Consider the following 19,166-nt stretch of genomic DNA (forward strand, 5'->3'; position numbering starts at 1 on the left):
AATTCAGAGCGACATGGGCGGGACGAATCGCTTTCCATGGTTGTGATTGGTTGCTGCCGCGTCGATCATCCTGTAGCGGCAACATGATTGGCTGAGCTGCTGACATGAAGTCCGTTGCCTGGATACAAGCAAGATATTTTTTTCCCGGTGATAAAGTTCCTTCAAAAAAAGTGTAAAATTTAGTTTGCTGCTATTTTTTACAGTCTATGGTTTGCTGTCAGTCCATTTATTTTTGTGGATATTAAATTTACCTAAAAATAAAACAAGTTGTACAAAAAAAAATTAAAATAATTTTCCATTTGGTTGTTTTCAAAGTAAAGAGAAAGTCCTTTTCATGCAGATGTAACAAGCGTTTTTTCCCATTTTACTTCTTCTTCTTTTTTTATGTCTTAAAAAACAAAAAATAATTTCTATTTAAAACTTATAACGACAAAGCATTAGCGGAGGTAAAAGCTCGGCGATATTGAATATCTTTGATAACACTTTTATTGTGCTTTTTGACCCTCTAGGTTGCCGTACCGGGATTGAGCAGCGTGACTCCAGATGGGCGGGGCTACAGCTTTGATAGAAACACTGACCCAGACTGTGAAGCTGTGAAGCCAATATCTGCAAAATAAGCTCATCTGACATGACGACCATCACTGTGATCGGCAGGTGAGAAGGAAATGTATATTATACAAATATGTTTGTTTTTTTTGGCTATTTCTAATTGTGGAAAATATTCCATTTGCTGTCATGAAAGTTTCCTGGTAAATTCCTGTCGTGTTGCATGTCTAAAGTTTGGTTTAACGTTCATGGTTTTTGCATATTAGTCTTTGCATTTCCCTTTTTAAGTCCTTGTAGCATGTTTTATGCTGTACTATTGTTAGATTTCCCTTGCCTTTTATTGATAACCTAGCAGATATCCTACTGATTTGCCTTTATTAGGAACACCCAGCTATAACTTATGCAGTGTACTCGAGGATGCGTTGATTCAACGTTATGGTCATTTTGGGCGACATACAGTAGGCTGCTGTGTTGATGTTGAGCTGCATTGCATTGTGTTTGCAGCTGTTCTCGTTATTTTGTCCACCCCACTAAAATAATGGCTAAACAACAACAGACTCAGTTCAACAGCACCACAAACTGCAGCCTCCAAAATGAAACTAAAGTTGAATCAACCTGTTAAACAGTCAATTACCTACTGGGGGAGGGTTCACTGGACTGACTGTATTAGGCTGCATTAGTTTCAGTCATGTGTGTGCCAGCTGTGTGTGACTAGACCAGCCTCAGTCCACTCATCATTACAGCCTATGTTTACATTTTAACCTGCTTTTTTGTACCTGGTTCATTATTTCTACACTCTCACTTAAACTTTACCATACTCTGCACTGACCTCTCTTAAACCTGAAAAGTAAATAGGCTACTGAACGTCACAGACAGGAAAAACAACTCCATGTGTTCAGGTCAGGATAGAGACAATGTATGATTTACACCACAGAATTGTAATAATCTGTGCATGTAGAGACATGTGATCGACTTGTGTGTAAAGAAACAAGACAAGAAGACAGGAAATAGAAGGAACTGTGTCAAACTACAGGACAAACATCGACAGACTTTGAATCACTGGTAATGATTGTACAGAGTTTTGTATTGTTTTCATATACGGCCTCGTACGTACAATATACAGTAGAAAAGTTAACATCTTGAATGTGTGTGTGTCTGTTTCAGTGGGCTGATCGGCCGCTCCTGGGCCATGGTGTTTGCCAGCGGAGGCTACAAAGTGAAGATCTATGACAACCAGCCAGGACAGGCAGCGAAGGCCGTCACAGAGATCAGGTCAGACCCCGAGTCTTAACACACACAGTGAATTATTCATTTCACTTTCATTACAATTCAACTGGCCTGTGCAGGGTTTGTGGGGCACAAGTAGATTTCTCTGGAAGAAACTTATTATGTAATGTAGCAACTCAAGACATAAGTTGATCTAAAGGGGCCAATACTCTAACACAGTGGTTCTCAAAGTGGGGTCCAGGGACACCCAGGGGTCCTTCAGAGGGTTCAAAGGGGTCCCCAACTTTTTCTTGAAATTTTATCACCTTTTTCTAGAATTTTAAAACTTTTTGGGAGAAATTGAACAACTTTTTATTATTATTATTATTATTATTTCTTTCTTTATTTTTATTTTTTTTTTTAGAAATGTCACCACTTTTTCTAGAATTTTTTTTTTTTTTAACTTTTTTGGAGAAATTTTACCACTTTTTCTAGAAAATGTTTAACTTTCTTTTATTTTTTATTTTTTGAATTTTTACCACTTTTTTCTAGAAATGTTTAAACGTTTTTGGAGAAATTGTACCAGTTTTATCCAGAAATTTCTCTACAATATTTAAAAAAAAATTCACGTCGTTGGTCCTAATTTGAACGTACATTAACTAAAAAAAGTAATGTTCTTCGGTCTCAGAACAAATATTTGTATATTTCTGGTGTTTGATTCAAAATTTTGTCCAATGGAGGAGGCCCGTGGTCTAATTTGTGTCAATTTAGGGGTCCTTGATGTAAAAAAAAAAGTTTGAGAAGCAATAAATATCTGGGGACAGTAATTAATGACAGGCTGTCCTTTGAGCATCAGGTCGATGCCGTGTGCAAAAAAAGCCAACCAGCGCATGAAGCTCATGAACATACAGTAAACATTGACTCCAAGTTCAAAGAAATGTTTTATTCTTGTTTTATTGAATCTGTCCTGACATTTGCTTTTATCTGCTGTTTTGGGTCAATTAACCTGAAAAACCGCAACAGACTAATATAAGTTCAGGGCATAGTTAGAGTGTGCAGTAAAATTGTTGGTACTCCACTCACAGACATTATTTACCCTTTTGTACAAAACCAGGGCCCTGCACAAAGCGAAACTTGTCCTGTCTGACCCTAGCCATCCCTTAGCACCTGAATTTAAACTGCTTCCATCTAGACACAGATTTAAGGCTATTGGCCTTCTTAACAATTGATAGCACTGTGGTCACTTTAACTCCTTCATTTATTGTTGTGTATTCCATCGTCACTCTTTTAATTTTTAGCTTCACGTCATCGTTTGTGTCACTATTGTGTATTTTTACTGTTGTTTTTTGCTGCCGGCTGCACCGCAAATTGCCCTCCGGGGACAATAAAGATCTCTTGACTTTGATTTGACTTGACTTGACTTGAAGCAATGCTCTAAGAGATCAAACTGTGATTCATTCTCCAGTTATAGTAACGCTGACAGATGTTTAATCAGGTGTATCGAAGCTGCACTCTTATTAGTCATTGCTTTGCACCAGAGAGTTACGTCATTATGGATTTTCAGCCAACAGGAGCAGGTGTTTACCCTGAAAGGATTCAGTTTATTTCCCAGACATTTCATCTCCTCTCAGCCCCTCTTGCTCTGTTGTCTGCACTCAGGTCAGTTTGGCTGCAAAACATTAAAGGGAACATTAACAACACGTGTAAACTGGCTTTAATACGCCCTACGTGATGACTCATGTGTCTAAAATCTAAGCTGTTCCTCTTCTCAGCGCTTCCAGGGGCAAACACATGAACGCTGCATGATCAGTCGGCTTCCTCTCACTACGAGAACACATGAACAAACATGAGATCAGGCTTTAAAACTGTTCCTCAGCCCAGTCATCGCTGGTTAAACATTACTGTGGGATGACAAAGGACTTTTTGTAAAAGCTCTGCAGTTTAACTCTGGGAAACAGTGTCAGAAAAAAAGAAGACGCAAACTAATTAACTTCACTTTAGGTCTTGAATTTATTAAACAAACATACATTTTGCATCAGAATCTCATTTATTGCACTGCAATTTATCATGTACATGACCTCTAATAGAGTCAGTTCACCTTATGAACAGCAGAGGGCGTCATCATACTGGAGTTTCCAACGTGTGTGTGTAACGTGTCTGTAGCAGAGTAGGCTGAAGTTTCAGGACCAGTCAGTGAAATGTAAAGTCCTGAAGTTCCTCAAACAGCTATAACCTCCATGACAGCAGGAATATCATATAATATAATATAAGTGTAACTATGACGACTGGCCCTCATCCAATGTCCTGTATTTAAACTACATGTAAATCGCTGCAGCCCACATTGTTCTGCCAATAAAAATCCAGGTGTGTTGCTGACTCATCTGGTTCTGTACCTCCTAAGTTATTTTTATATTTTGTTAATGATTGCTTTGATATTAAAACTGTGTGTGTGTGTGTGTGTGTGTGTGTGTGTGTGTGTGTGTGTGTGTGTGTGTGTGTGTGTGTGTGTGTGTGTGTGTGTGTGTGTGTGTGTGTGTGTGTGTGTGTGTGTGTGTGTGTGTGTGTGTGTGTGTGTGTGTGTGTGTGTGTGTGTGTGTGTGTCTCTCCAGGAAGCAGCTGCAGGAGCTGGAGGAGGCCCACATGCTCAGAGGGGAGCTGAGTGCAGAGCAGCAGCTTGCTCTGCTCAGCAGCCACGACGACCTGGCTCAGGCTCTGGACGGAGCCTTCTTCATCCAGGTAACACGCCGGACCACAACCAGAACCAGAACAAGCTAATTTTATTTTTATTTCAGATGTGGAGGTGATTTGTATCTGACAGGTGTTAAAGACGTTGCATTCATGGTTCAACATTTTGGCAAATTGGCCCATTGCCATAATCCCTATAGTTTTAGGAGTAGGTTCGTCACCTTTAATTGTCGGTGCAAGCTATTTTTAGAGCGGCGGAGCAGAGCCGTGAGCTGCTCAGAGCTACACTACGGAGGCTGATGGGATTTCTTGGTTTCCCTCATCAAACTCATCAAATACACAATCCAACAACTCCAAAATGCTCTGGTGGACAAGTTGTGACCTGCACATTCACCACGCTATGAGATAATAACACAACGTTACCAGACAGAGTTGTTTTAGAGGTAAATTCATGCAAAACCACTGATGCACGGGCCATCGGGGGCAGTTTTTCGGCAAGCAGTCTCTGTATTTGCTTCGAAAACAACTCTGTCTTGTAATGTTCGGATAGTATCTCATAGCGTGGTGACTCCTAAAACTATAGGGATTATGGCAATGGGCGAATTTGCCAAAATGTTGAACTATCCCTTTAAAGATGTTAATTTGCTGCTGGAGCTATCTTACACATTAGCAAACACTCGAGTCAGAAGCTAACACACTAGTTTGGTCTGGACACCTCTCACCTGTCCAGGTGCCTCTGTCCTGTCCCAGGTTAAATCTGATGTGTCTTCACATCTGGAAATAAACTTCCCGGTTTAAAGAAACACTGGAATAAGTTTCACGCTTTAGTCATAAAATGTACAATGATCTGCTATAATCAAGTTTATCCGCTGCACTGCACATCACATCACACACCTGTTACAGAGGTTTTAAAAGTTTGTAGAAACTTTCAGACATTTTGTCATGTGGCGTTTTCAGGTTTAAACAGTTCGGATGATTAATTTCCTCCTTCATTTGCATATCATCCACTTGAGGTCACACACACACAGTAAATCAGTGCTGTAATCTCAGTGTTTGGTGCTGGCGTGGCCTTTTTCAAACTGACACTGATTGTCCTCAAGGGGGCGCAACATCATTGGGTCATTTGCAGCACATAATCGTGTGACACCTCAGAAAACCACAGTTCAAATAGTGAATAAAGCTAAACAAACATGACAGACAAAGGGAGTTTACAGTTGTACCAACAGACTCAGAGGGTTCGGTCTGCTTTCAACAAGAGGCACAACTGGTTTTTAGATAAAAGTAACATATTTTATGCTCTTGGTCTTTATTTACTTTAAATTATCAGATACTGCATCTTATTTAATGTTTACAATGATCATTATGATTTTTAACTGCATCTGTCAAAGCTGAATAATACATTTTGGTGACACTTTAGATTAGGGAATTCACCATTAACTAGGTGCTTATTAATATGCATATAAGTAGCTTGCTAGTTCCTTATTAGTAATTATTAAGAAGGTATTAACACCTTATTCTACATAGCCTTATTCTACCTCTATTACACCATGAATTAAGATTTTTCCTGATATTAACTCCTAATTATCGCTTATTCATTGTAAATTAATGCATTAATGCGATACTAATTCAGAGTGATAAAGGAAGAATTACTGTTCTTGTGCTACAAGGCCCCAATAACCCACTGGTTATTCATATCATTATTCAGAAACAACAATGCATTAATTTACAATGAATAAGCGATAATTAGGAGTTAATATCAGGAAAAATCTTAATTCATGGTGTAATAGAGGTAGAATAAGGCTATGTAGAATAAGGTGTTAATACGTGCTTAATAATTACTAATAAGGAGCTAGTAAGCTACTTATATGCATATTAATAAGCACCTAGTTAATGGTGAATATGTGTTCCCTAATATAAAGTAATTCTAGATAATATTATGATAATATTATGAGCAGTATCCACATCATAAGAGCTGCTAATAAGTGAGAGTGTGAAAGTAAAGTGTCATAACAAGGAAGCACTACAGTAATTACGATCACGTTCTCCACCACCAACATGTTTGTTTTGGAAAACCACACGCTCATTATTTTTTACTTTCTCTCAGTGAAGGTAAAATGCAAACGAACCGCTACACCTGAAATCCTGAGTCAAACTGTAAACTGCAAAATATCTGTAAAAATAATCACATCTGTGGTTTTATTTGGCATATCATTGATTCAGCTCAAACATCTATTGTATATAATTAATAATACAGCTGATATTTCAGGATGTAAATGTTCGTCTCTGAGGCTGATTAGTTTGATTATTGTTCATCACAGATTCACCTGTGACCCGGTCGCAGCCTAAACTCGGGATATCAGAGCTTCGTTGGAAAATTAGTCATTTTCCAAGCTCTGTGTCACGTGTTAAAGTTTCCGTCTCAGGGTCAAGTCAGGTGCTGCTCTGCTGTTGAAATCTCAACATGACGTTTATTTAAACACCAAATCTCTCAGCTCGTCTTTGTTTTGCGCTGCAGAAAGACAAACGGCACCAACAACGACAGACAGGAACTCATCCGTAACACGAACACTTCAGAAAGGTCACTTCCTGTCAGAGTCACTGTGACTCTGCTGAACCAGACAAAGCTGCTCTTCATCTCAAACCGAGCTGGAATAAATCAATATCCTGCTAGGAATCCAGTCCATACAGGAACAACAGATTAGACGGCGCTACAGTTTTCCTCATCACGTGACGCGTCTAGAGGAAGTGCACAACTGGTTACAGAAGATTGGACGGTATGAAGCTTGAATCGCTGCATGAAAGTCCACAGAGAGAGAATAAAGAAATAAAACGGATTATTGACTAAATAAATAGATCTGATGTTTGTTCGTTAAAAATCAACTTTAGTTTAGTTTATTTGTTTAATTCATCGGAAAATTAAAACAAACAACTCAAAAAAATAACAATAATGCAACTCCTGAATGAAAGGGGGCAGAAAGAAGTGAACTTATGTTGTCTTGCCCTTTTTTCAAGAAATCTTTTCACAAATTAGATAATATAGTGTATAATATGTATCTAAGCAAAGAAGAACAACAACTACAACAAAAGTTGCACAAGTTTAAGTAATGGCTGCAGACCGGCCATATACTCATCATCCTAGTAAATTCCTAGGTCTGAAACAAGCCGCTATGCAACATACAGTATATATACACACACTTCTACATGCACATGCACACATAAATACATACAAATACACACATATATATCTGTAAACACATATAAACCCATACAAACATGCACATTGTAGTGTTTATATTTGACTGTAAATGCTCTGTTGTGTTCATGCTGTCACAGAGCGGAGCATCACATTGTTGTTTGTGTAGGTTTCCCACAGGTATGCGCAGCCTGTTATTCCAGTTCTTTGATGAGCGCTACAGTATTCGAAGAGACACATTACATTACTTTACATTACATTACACTCTGCTCCCTCGCTCTGTCAGTGCTGCAGACATTAGAAATTCACTCAGCTTAAAAACTTCCAACTGGTCGTATCCAGTTTAGGAAACATGTGAACCACGAAGCCTCGGGCAACAGTTACGGCTGCGGCCGGCGATGTGCAAAAAGGTTGAGTTCACCTAAAGCTGAGGAGAGCATAGTTATCACTGATGTAGAGCAGAGTTCACATTCACGGACGGTTCTGATTTACTTCTCCAGGTTTTAGATGGATAGATAGACAGATAGATAGATAGATAGATAGATAGATAGATAGATAGATAGATAGATAGATAGATAGATAGATAGATAGATAGATAGATAGATAGATAGATAGATAGATAGATAGATAGATAGATAGATAGATAGATAGATAGATAGATAGATGAATTTATTTGTCCTTTACAAGGAAAATTGTTCTCACCATTGCGTACAAACGGCCTTGTAAAGTGCAAATTACATACAGGAAGCTGCTGTTTTATATAAGATTCACACTGGTTATATCCACAGAAGGTTTTCAGGAGTATGCATGATATAATTTATGTATGTTTTACTGTTTTTAAAAGAATCAGTGAGGGTGTAAATGACTCACAACCCACCTATGTGTGTGTGTGTGTGTGTGTGTTTTTTCCAGGAGAGTGTATTTGAGCAGCTGGAGGTCAAGCAGAGCGTCTTCCAGGACATCGAGCGTCTCGTGGGGAAGGAGGTCATCCTGAGCAGCTCCACCTCCTGCCTGGTGCCGAGCAACGTCTTCTCCAAAGTCCAGGACCAGAGCCGCTGCCTCGTCTCCCACCCGGTCGGTGACAAACAGCACAAACAACACCCACATACACAACTAGGGAGGGCAGTTTAGATCTATGTCCTAATGGTGGATGTCCTATAGCTGTAAACAGTTTAAAAGTCCCAATTCCTGGTCAGCCATAAAAGATGTTGGACCATGAACATCTGAAATGTCAAAATAACTTCTAAAATAGTGTTCTTAGATTATTTCTCCTGCGGCCGACAGGAGGTTAAAGTAAAGGTCAGTGAGTGCAACATGCAGTCTCACCTCATCACGAACAGTTTGTTACATATCTGCAAACAGAAATCTTTATCAATGTCCAGTTTTGTTTATCAAATGTCAGGACTGTGGCGTCTTGAGTTTTACTTTAGGAAGTTGCAACAAATTTTTGTCTTTTGTCTCCTCCTGACCCTGAAAACTAACAATGCTCATCACAGCTGAGGGTCACTAATGACGTCTACCTTTTCATTTAGTCACATTATTATCATTTAGACATGAATACAAAGAGGAAGAGAAGTTTGATCTTTTTTTTTAGAAGCCAGGCAGCCTAAGAGGCCCTGATGTTTTTTGTCTTTGTTTTTCTTATTTTTGTTGTTGTATACTCTTTAGATTTCCTTGGTGACTTTGTTTATTATGATAGAAAGAAAGAAAGAAAGAAAGAAAGAAAGAAAGAAAGAAAGAAAGAAAGAAAGAAAGAAAGAAAGAAAGAAAGAAAGAAAGAAAGAAAGAAAGAAAGAAAGAAAGAAAGATTTGTATAATCATTCATCTTAATGTTTCAGTTGGGCTGTTGTCAATTTTCTTTTCTCTTCAGACATTTTACAAGTTAACGGACAACTTGACGCCACCCCTCAATCATTAGAGACGACAGGTGTAGGTACATGTCTGGAACAAAGACTAAAAAACGGGATTAATTATGAACGGTCTTGTACTTTTCCAGCAGGTTTTTGCTGAGTAATGATGAGTAATACTGTACAGAGGTGGAGGTGTCGGCAGTGTTGGGCAAGATACTTGGAAAATGTAGTGAGCTACAGTACGCTACAAGTTACTCTACATGAAATGAAGCTCCATGTTGGACGTTGCGCAGCTTTTTAAACAGAAAAGAACAAGAACTTTATTTGTCCTCATAGGGAAATTGGCTTTAACTTTTAATGGACACTGAATTACACACAAAGATTAAACACAACATAGTGAGAACACACAAACACAGACACAAACACACGCCTTGAATTAGGTGCAATAAAAAATAAAAAGTACATCAACTGTTCAGTAGTTTGAAGGCTTGTGGGACATATGAATATTTAGATCTGTTTTTTGTAAATGACGGTGGGCGGTATCGTCGCCCAAACGAGGAGGCAAGGGGGGGCTCACTGCTTCTGGTCATTGATGGTGTTGTTTGCCTTCTTCAGGGCTCAAGGCTGGGAAGTTTATTTATTTATTTAGCATGAACATATAATTTAAAATAGTATGAACAATCATTATGATTGGGATGTGCATTGGGAGGTATGAAACCCAAAAGGGCTTATATGAAAACCTCACCCATGAAGAATATATTCAAAAACCAAAATTGTTACAAGTAAAGACAAACAAATAAGGAGTTAAGTCCCTATCAGCTTCGATGCAATTGTGACTGTCTTTCTCAGATTTTTCTTTTGTGCCTCCGTTGTGTTTCCAAACCAGCAGATGATACAAAATGTTAAAACACTTTCAATAAAAGCACAGTAAGACATTTTCAACATTTTATTGTGAACGTTACAAGACAGCAGTTTCTTTAAAAAGTACATTCTTTGCTGGGTCTTAGTGCCACTACTTGTAACTTGTCGCTACTGCCCAACACTGGGTGTAGGATCATGTTCTGTGGTGGTAAATACTAAGTAAGGTTCATGCTCTGCCAGATGAGTCAATGTAAATGCAGATTAAAGACACTGTTCTTATGTATAAAATAAAATAAACACACCCACATACCAACTTTACCAGTTTTATGTAAACATGCGGTGCTGACGTGAGGAGACGTCACACATGTCAGTGAACACAGTAGAGCCAGGAAAGACAAAGACAAAGACAGACACAGTGAGAGAATCGATCAATGAGCTGCATTGATAGGAAACAGAAACAGAGAAGAGGAAATCAATAGTGTTGGTCAGTGTTGACAGTGACACTGCAGGTCTCCACTGATCTAAATCAATGTGCGGCTCATAGTAACTCAGTGTGTGATGTCGTGTGATCGTCCCCAGGTGAATCCACCCTACTATGTCAAACTGGTGGAGCTGGTACCTCACCCTGAGACAACAGACCGTGTTATGGACGCCACCCATGCCCTTATGACCAAGGTAAAAAATGACACATTGCACAAGCTCAGGGCTGCAAAAGCAGAATACACAAGAGCCAGGGACGTCATCTTTAACAGATTGAGATGAGATTTAAAGATTAAGAAAGTGAAAGTGGTGTGTTGAAAGCACATCAGAGTCGATCCGAAGTGTTTTGCAATACGATACAGAAACAGCTACGAGGTGATGATGCGTTAACTGCTAAAAAAAACACACAAGACAGATGACAAACCTGAGGCATAGTTGAGAAACCCAATGAAAACATGTAGATTTCAAGCTCATTTCACAAACCAACAAATCGATAATGACACTGTTGTCAGTAAGAGTCTCACCCAACCCTGCAGCCCAGGTGTGGGTCCAATTTTTGTTCTTCACTGTGATTCATCTGAACTGTAATTAAGACAAAGGCCTGAAAAACAACTTTAGAAATGAACAGCAGTGGGTCTGTTCCAACCTTTATTAGTTTAATATGTAAATGCACCTGAAATCACTGCTCAGTCTTTGTCTCTAATCCATGTGTTTGGTTATAAACTCTGCTCTGACACTGCTCCTGTTTCTAAACGTGCAGAATCACAGGCGTTTGCTCTGATTTCTCTTCTTTCAGGTCGGCCAGGCGCCCGTCCGCCTGAAGAGAGAGATCGACGGCTTCGCACTCAACAGAGTCCAGGCGGCCATTATCGCAGAGTCCTGGAGGCTGGTCCAGGTCGGTGTCTGCTCCTCTACCCTGCTTTTAGACACTCTATTAATGCAACATTAGCGTTGATTAAGACTGCGCTACAAAGCCCTAATGTACATTCCCCATACAGAAATGTGTATATATATATATATAATATATAAATAACACAACTTCCTGGATATATGAAGATACATTTATAACATGTACATATACAGCAGGGATGTCAAATGTGTGGCCTGCCAGAGAGTCCAATTTGGGATGAATTTGCGAAAGTGTAAAAATGACATAGAAAACAGAAGAGAAATATCATATATTTTTCTCAAGAAATGGAAAGAAAGGACAGTTCATTAACTGTAAACATCTTAATAATGTACTTGTTCTTCTTTACACAAAAAAAGGGGAAATTCTCGTTATTTATGCGTTATGTTATGTTATTTTACTGGTCCGGCCCAGTTGAGATCAAATTGCGCTGCCCCTGAACTAAAAGTAAAAAACTAAAAGTTTGACTCCCCTGATATATTATACAGTATTAAACAATATCTGTATGATTCATTTTTATATGTTGAAAGATGACGCAATCATATTAATAATATTTGCTCATGATATAAATTTACATACAGTACATAAATACATACACTATATTACCAAAAGTATTCGCTCACCTGCCTTTACTCATTCTATGAACTGAAGTGCCATCCCATTCCTAACTCATAGAATTCAATATGATGTCGGTCCACCTTTTGCAGCTATTACAGCTTCAACTCTTCTGGGAAGACTGTCCACAAGGTTGAGGAGAGTGTTTATAGGAATTTTTGACCATTCTTCCAAAAGCGCATTGGTGAGGTCACACACTGATGTTGGTCGAGAAGGCCTGGCTCTCAGTCTCCGCTCTAATTCATCCCAAAGGTGTTCTATCGGGTTCAGGTCAGGACTCTGTGCAGGCCAGTCAAGTTCATCCACACCAGACTCTGTCATCCACGTCTTTATGGACCTTGCTTTGTGCACTGGTGCACAGTCATGTTGGAAGAGGAAGGGGCCCGCTCCAAACTGTTCCCACAAGGTTGGGAGCATGGAATCGTCCAAAATGTTTTGGTAACCTGAAGCATTCAAAGTTCCTTTCACTGGAACTAAGGGAATTTATACACCTGGGGCCAGGCCAAGTGATTAGGACACCTGATTCTGATCATTTGAATGGGTGAGCGAATACTTTTGGTAATATAGTATATTTGTATAGATCAGATGCCAATATATAGGATATAGTTTCATGCCCATAGATGTCATACATAGAAATTACATTTGCATATGGGTTAGTTAGGACCACCATCTGCTATTTTATCATCTAATTTATCATATAAAAATGACTATGGCTTGTGTATAATTGTGCAATATCAGCATACCAGTAAAAACATAGTGGACGAACTCTATGTTTGTTTTTCTCTGTGAGTGTCAGAGAGACTGTGTGTGTCTCTGTGGTGCTACTGAAGGTTCAGTAACGGAGGCAGGAGAGAGGAAGCTCCTGTCTGCTGTAATCTCTGAGCTCTCCTGAGGGTAAACGAGCTTCAGCCTCCGATGACAGGAGCCATTACCTGATCACTCACGGAGGAAATGGTCAGAGCCATGAGAGCGGTGGTGACAATCGCCACCTGAGCTGAACTCACATGAGACTGGGTGTGCCCTCTTTTATTTAACAATGTGGAGACAAAGATGTTTTGACTTTCAGGTCTTTATTTGGGGCAAGCTCCTAAAAGTCTGTGTCCTACATTTCCCATGATGCATTTGAGGACTGAAACTTCATCTTTGTCGTACACGATGGTAAACAAAATGTATTAATGTGACTGTGAAGATGAAACATTTGGCTCTGTGAAGTTGCGATGAATGTTTTTCACAACTTTTCGAGATCTCGTAGACTAAACACGTAATCAGTGAATCAACTGATAATCAGAAGATTAAAGGACAATTCCGGGCAAATTCAACCGGGGCTGTATTTTCCTAACATTTTAGGTCTAAAAGAAGGAATCTGAAGATTTTCAGTTTAATTGCTCCTGTTTTGCGGTAGTTGTGTCTGTCCCCGCTTCGCCACAGCAGCGATGAATGGGAGCGGATGGAAGTTCCGCTGCTTAGGCTGTTTACATGCCTCAAAGCCGCAATTTTTTCCCACAGACAGCATCAGATGGCTACTCAAACATGCACCAAGAAGTTTGTTTACTTCAAGCAAGCCGACATGTTTGTAAAACTAGATCTAATTCAAAGTCTCGCGCGAGACCCAAGTTGACGCTCGGTGTGTTCACGTGCAGTCGGAAGCCTCGTTTGTGTCATAAACACAGGAATATCAACTCTTGACTTGCTTGAAGTAAAAAAAACTTCTTGGTGCATGTTTGAGTCGCCATCTGACGCTGTCTGTTGAAAAACATTGCGACTTTTAGGGATGTAAACAGCCTAAACAGTGGAACTTGCATCCGCTCCCATTCATCGCTGCCGTGGCGATGCGGGGACAGACACAACTACTGCAAAACAGGAGCAATTAAAAAACTGAAAATCTTCAGATTCCTTCTTTTAGACCTAAAATGTTATGAAAATACAGCCCCGAGCTGAATTTTCACGGATTTGTCCTTTCAACTGTTGATGAAACCGCTGTTATCTGCAGCTCTTCTTCTTGCAGAGTGAGAGGAAATGACACAGTTGTTCAAACTGATGGGATTCCCCTTTAAAGACGCTCCAAAAGCACAAAATAATGACTCTCTCTCACCAACTTTCCTGTCAATACCTCACCGTACCTGTCAAATTACAGGCTCATAAACTGCCCACAGCATAATAATGATTACCAATTATAACCAATAGTGTCAATACCTGCTGTCAGTTTTTCACAATAGGCATTAATCTCTTCAAACAAACCTCCGCTGTGATCTTTTGACTGTTGACTAGATTACCAGTGAATTAAAGCTGTAATGAATCAGCTCTGCTCTGTGTGGGGATGAATCACAAACTCTGTGCGACCACAAATCCCGTCTGTCGTTCCACAGGCCGAATTAATCCTAACGAAGGACTCGTATCGGTGTCTCTCTCCCTCTCTTTGCCTCTTTGTTCCACCTCTTTTCTCTGTGCAGTGCAACAAAGAGCAGCTCGTCCGCAGCTCAGTCAGCACATTGTGTCCTCGCCACCGACATTACTGTACTTCTAAGTTACAGTGTGTTACTGTCACACACACAGAGACAGACACACACACTCAAAGTGTAACAACCACAGGGAGCAACAAGAGCACTTGACACTTGACACACAGAACAAAACAAAGAAAGCAGATTATGACAACAACAGTAATGATGAATCAGTAATTTCAATATAAAAGGATGGTGCAGTGAGTCGTGTTAGGTTGTTTATTTGCAGCTTCAATCAGTTGGAAATTTTGTCTCCAAGTGAACAACAGATATTATAATCTTGTTTACTTTGGGTATTGAGATTTAACATAGACTTGGACAAACTATAAATTGTATAATCAAGATTTGCAAAGCACTTAAGATCTATACAATGAAATAAGAATGGTAAAAACAACCGTAATAAATAAGTTACAACACATAATATAAAGAACGTTGGTAACACTTTACAGTACTTAAAGGTCTCATCATAAGAGTGACATGTCATAAACATTATGTCAATGTAATAATGTTGTTATTAAGTGTCATTCACTTTACCCTAACCCTAACCCTACAAACCCGAATGACATAGCAATGTAACCTGATGTATGAATGCCTTATGAAGTTGTCATGGATGTACAGTATTACGAACACCTTATAAACGGTCTTATGAATGCGTTATGCACTAGACCGTTAAGTAAAGTGTTACCAAAACGTTTAAAAAATATACACATATTGTGGACAAAACCTTTCACTAATAATTCATGTAGAACTGATGTGTAGCTTTAATTCGCTAGTGCATTAAACTCAAAGCTGTTTGCAGCTGTACGTAGAAACATACAGATGTGCACATTGAAAACGCTGAAAACCACCTTTAGCTGCTTACAGAGCTGTGGGAAACTGCTTAAGTTGTCTTCATAAGTTTTTGACAAAGAAAACAGCAGAAGTCTACATGAGGTGACTCATGTGACTTTACGCCCAAAGGATTTGTTACGACTCTCCACGGTAATGAGCCGTAGGTGTATGACTGGGAATATTGTCTCCAACATGCCGAGACTCAGGTCCATCATGTGCAATTAAGCCTCCTTGGATCTTTTCCATTCGGTGACATTATGATGATGATGATGATGATGATATACTGTAAATGAGCACAGATGTTCATGACGGTGCTTGTCACTTTAGAGTGTGGCTTTTCATAGGTTGTTTTGTCCCGAGACTATCCCACACTTTTCCAGTTCTTCATACAGTGCCAATCCAAGATTGCATCACTCCCGGTGAGGTGTGTACCGACAGCTTAGTTTCCGTCTTGAGGATTTTTAAAGAGCAATAAACACTTGTTTTGCCTCAGGGCTCAATCTGTATTTCAGGTAAAGTCTACGAAAGGTCACTCGATGTTCACATAGCATTAAACCGTAATTATTTAGAATTAAACATGTGTAACTTTAATTTCAGAAACTACTTTTACTACTACTACAGAAACCGTTTTTAAAAACAAACGCACCATCTTGGCAGTGTACTGAACCGTACTAACTTAACCGAACTTCTGGCTAATTCACAAATATGGGTAAAGGGGGAGGACTTGGAAGAGAAACTTATGTGAAAGCTGTTTTCGTGCCAAATAAATCAATCCACACCCTCAACTTTGCAAAACGGTTTTTATACAAGGCTGTAAACAGGTTTTTATTTCTGTTTTAGCATGGGAGTGTATGAGGCCAATCGACTAATTATTGGAGTCGACCTCTAATGGCCATTTGAGTTTTTGGCACTTCATTTTTTTCGCACCGTTAGTTTTATGCTTGGGTACTCTAGCATGTTCAAGAAGGAAAACAGGGCGGACAAACAGAATAAAAAGCTATCGTTAAGATGCAAAATCACATCTTACTGTTACTTATTTATTCTATCAAGTCTGCTGAAGTGCTCCGTTCAAATCCAGAAAAAGTTCCCTTTGGATTTTGTGGAGAAACTACTACTTTTAGTTAAAGGCATAGCTCAACATTTTGGCAAATTGCCCATTGCCATAATCCCTATAGTCATAGCAGTAGGTTCGTTACCTTTAATTGTCGGTGCAAGCTATTTTTAGAACAGCGGAGCAGAGCCGCGAGCTGCTCAGAGCTACGCTACGGAGGCTAATGGGGTTTCTTGGTTTCCCTCATCAAACTCATCAAATACACAATCCAACAACTCCAAAACGCTCTCGTGGCCAAGTTGTGACCTGCACATTCACCACGCTATGAAATAATAATAGAACGATATTAGACGGAGTTGTTTTAGAGGCAAATTCATGCAAAACCGCTGATGCCCGTTCCCGTCCGAGGCAGTTTTTCGGCAAGCAGTGAATGTTCAGGTCACATCAAAAAAAATAGCTTGCACCAACAATTAAAGGTAATAAACCTACTCCTAAAACTATAGGGATTATGGCAATGGGCCAATTTGCCAAAATGTTGAACTATCCCTTTAATATACTGTATACATTTGATATATTATTCTATTTATTCATCTGCTGTGGATGGCTTCCTCATGTCAGCCTTCCTATTAGTGACTTCACTGTAGCCATAAACTATCCAAGTTTTGCTATTGCTACACAGACAAGCATTATCAGCTATTTATTGATTACACACCCCAAGTTCACTATAAAACTTTAAAGCAGATATCAGTGGAATGTTTTTGTTAATATAAGTCCTAAATAGTCCTATTTTCCGTCAGCAATCACTTACATGAAGTATTTCAGCCTAAACACGAGTCTCTCCGTCACTCTGCTCTGCTGTAACCCGAGGAGAAAATTTTCCTTGTGGGATACAAGTGTTATCCAATGAGGAGAGAGAACGGCATGAAGGGCTGTGTGTGCAGCCAAGGGATGCGCGTGAATGTGGTGACGTAGCACGAGGACCAATTGATGCCTGACAAGGGCGGGGGCTGCTAACTCATGGTGCGTTCAAAGAAACTCGTACTTTGTGTTTTTCCTTCCTGTGAAGTCATACCAGTTCGATCTGGTACGAGTTCACGGGTCGGAAGTTACGAGTGGCCGTTATAGGGAACTTTCACAGACAACAGGATGGTAAAAACACGAGCTACGGGTTACCTGGAACGCTACCAAGTCGTAGTTGTGACTTGAAGCTGTAACTTACGGTTTCAAAAGCCTGCCTTGAACGCAGCATTAGCCGAAACGGCCGTGAAGCTGATATCTGCTTTAAGTAAGCATGCTAACCAGCTAATCTCTTTCCAATAGGGACGCCTATTGATGTAGTGCTGCTCAGAGGACGTATGATAACATCTTGTCTTGTAACAAAACATTTTTGTAAACAAAAATATGGCTCAAGCTTTTATGAAGCAATAATCACTACCAACATTTCGTAACAACAAACCACCAATAACTCATCTACAGCAGAATGATGATTATGACACACTAGACATTTTAATCAAAAGCAAGTATTACTAATTGTAATAAGTAATAAGTAAGTAATTTTACATCATCATTTGGTCTCATTTGTTGTTATTAACGAGGTACAACTTTACATATATCCGTCATATCTATTTCTTTCTATCTATGTTCAGCTACTGTATTTTTGTGCCATTAGATTTTCAAGAGTATTAAATTACAGAAGTAGGTCAAACAAGACGTCTTCTTATCTGACATGTTGAATGAATTTAAACCAGAGATACTGATGAGGTGAGTGTTGTCGACTGGAGGAATGTACACAGACTGTCAGAACTGGCTGCACCACTGGATTTACATTCTCTAAGTATTTCTGAGGTCGAGGCCTCTGTCACTGAAAATCTCATAAACTTCAACTGAATGAGATGGTTGAAATAACACGCGACAGTGAAGTTGAAGACTGACACCGCATTTGTATGTGGAGCAAATTACACGTGAACACAGATGGTAAAGGGAGGGAACCACCAAAAAAACAACTTGTCACTTGCTTTGTCAGCATCAGTTAATTAACACTTGGACAGTCGGCTGCTGGGTGAATTTTCCCAGGCTTTTTCATTTATTTCTATAACACAGATACAGTAATAAATGAACAAAGTGCAATCCAATGTACTGTAATAACATAAGTAACATCTGAGGAAACGTATGTAGTTTCATATTTGTTGAAACTGTCAATAAGGTGTTTGGTGAAGTGGATCAGTGTCAACGTCTTTTGTCCAAACGGAGATATCTTGACAACTTTTATACGGATTGTCAGGAATTTTGCTGTGAAACATTCATGGTCCTCATTTTTGAAGGCTTTGGTGAACTTCTGACTTTCTCTCAAGCACCTCCATGAGAACAGGAGACTGACATGTTAAAGCTTTGGTTTAGTCTATTTATAAATGAATAAACAGGTTGTTTTGTATCTTTTGTTGCT

At 39.4% G+C, this 19,166-nt stretch overlaps 1 protein-coding gene across 1 annotated transcript in view; it reads left to right on the top strand.

Annotated features, from left to right (window-relative positions):
* Positions 1-546: 546 nt before the first annotated feature.
* Positions 547-19,166, top strand: part of cryl1 (crystallin, lambda 1) — a 29,729-nt gene continuing 11,109 nt past the window's right edge. Inside the window, exons 1-6 of the mRNA XM_083997167.1 lie at positions 547-654; positions 1,711-1,818; positions 4,362-4,488; positions 8,543-8,704; positions 10,921-11,016; positions 11,618-11,716. Coding sequence (XP_083853293.1) covers positions 629-654; positions 1,711-1,818; positions 4,362-4,488; positions 8,543-8,704; positions 10,921-11,016; positions 11,618-11,716 — 618 coding nt within the window. The 5' untranslated portion in view covers positions 547-628. The remainder of the gene's footprint in view (positions 655-1,710; positions 1,819-4,361; positions 4,489-8,542; positions 8,705-10,920; positions 11,017-11,617; positions 11,717-19,166) is intronic.

The sequence above is a fragment of the Trachurus trachurus genome, assembly GCF_905171665.1.
Source record: "Trachurus trachurus genome assembly, chromosome: 21".
Taxonomy (NCBI): Eukaryota; Metazoa; Chordata; class Actinopteri; order Carangiformes; family Carangidae; genus Trachurus; species Trachurus trachurus.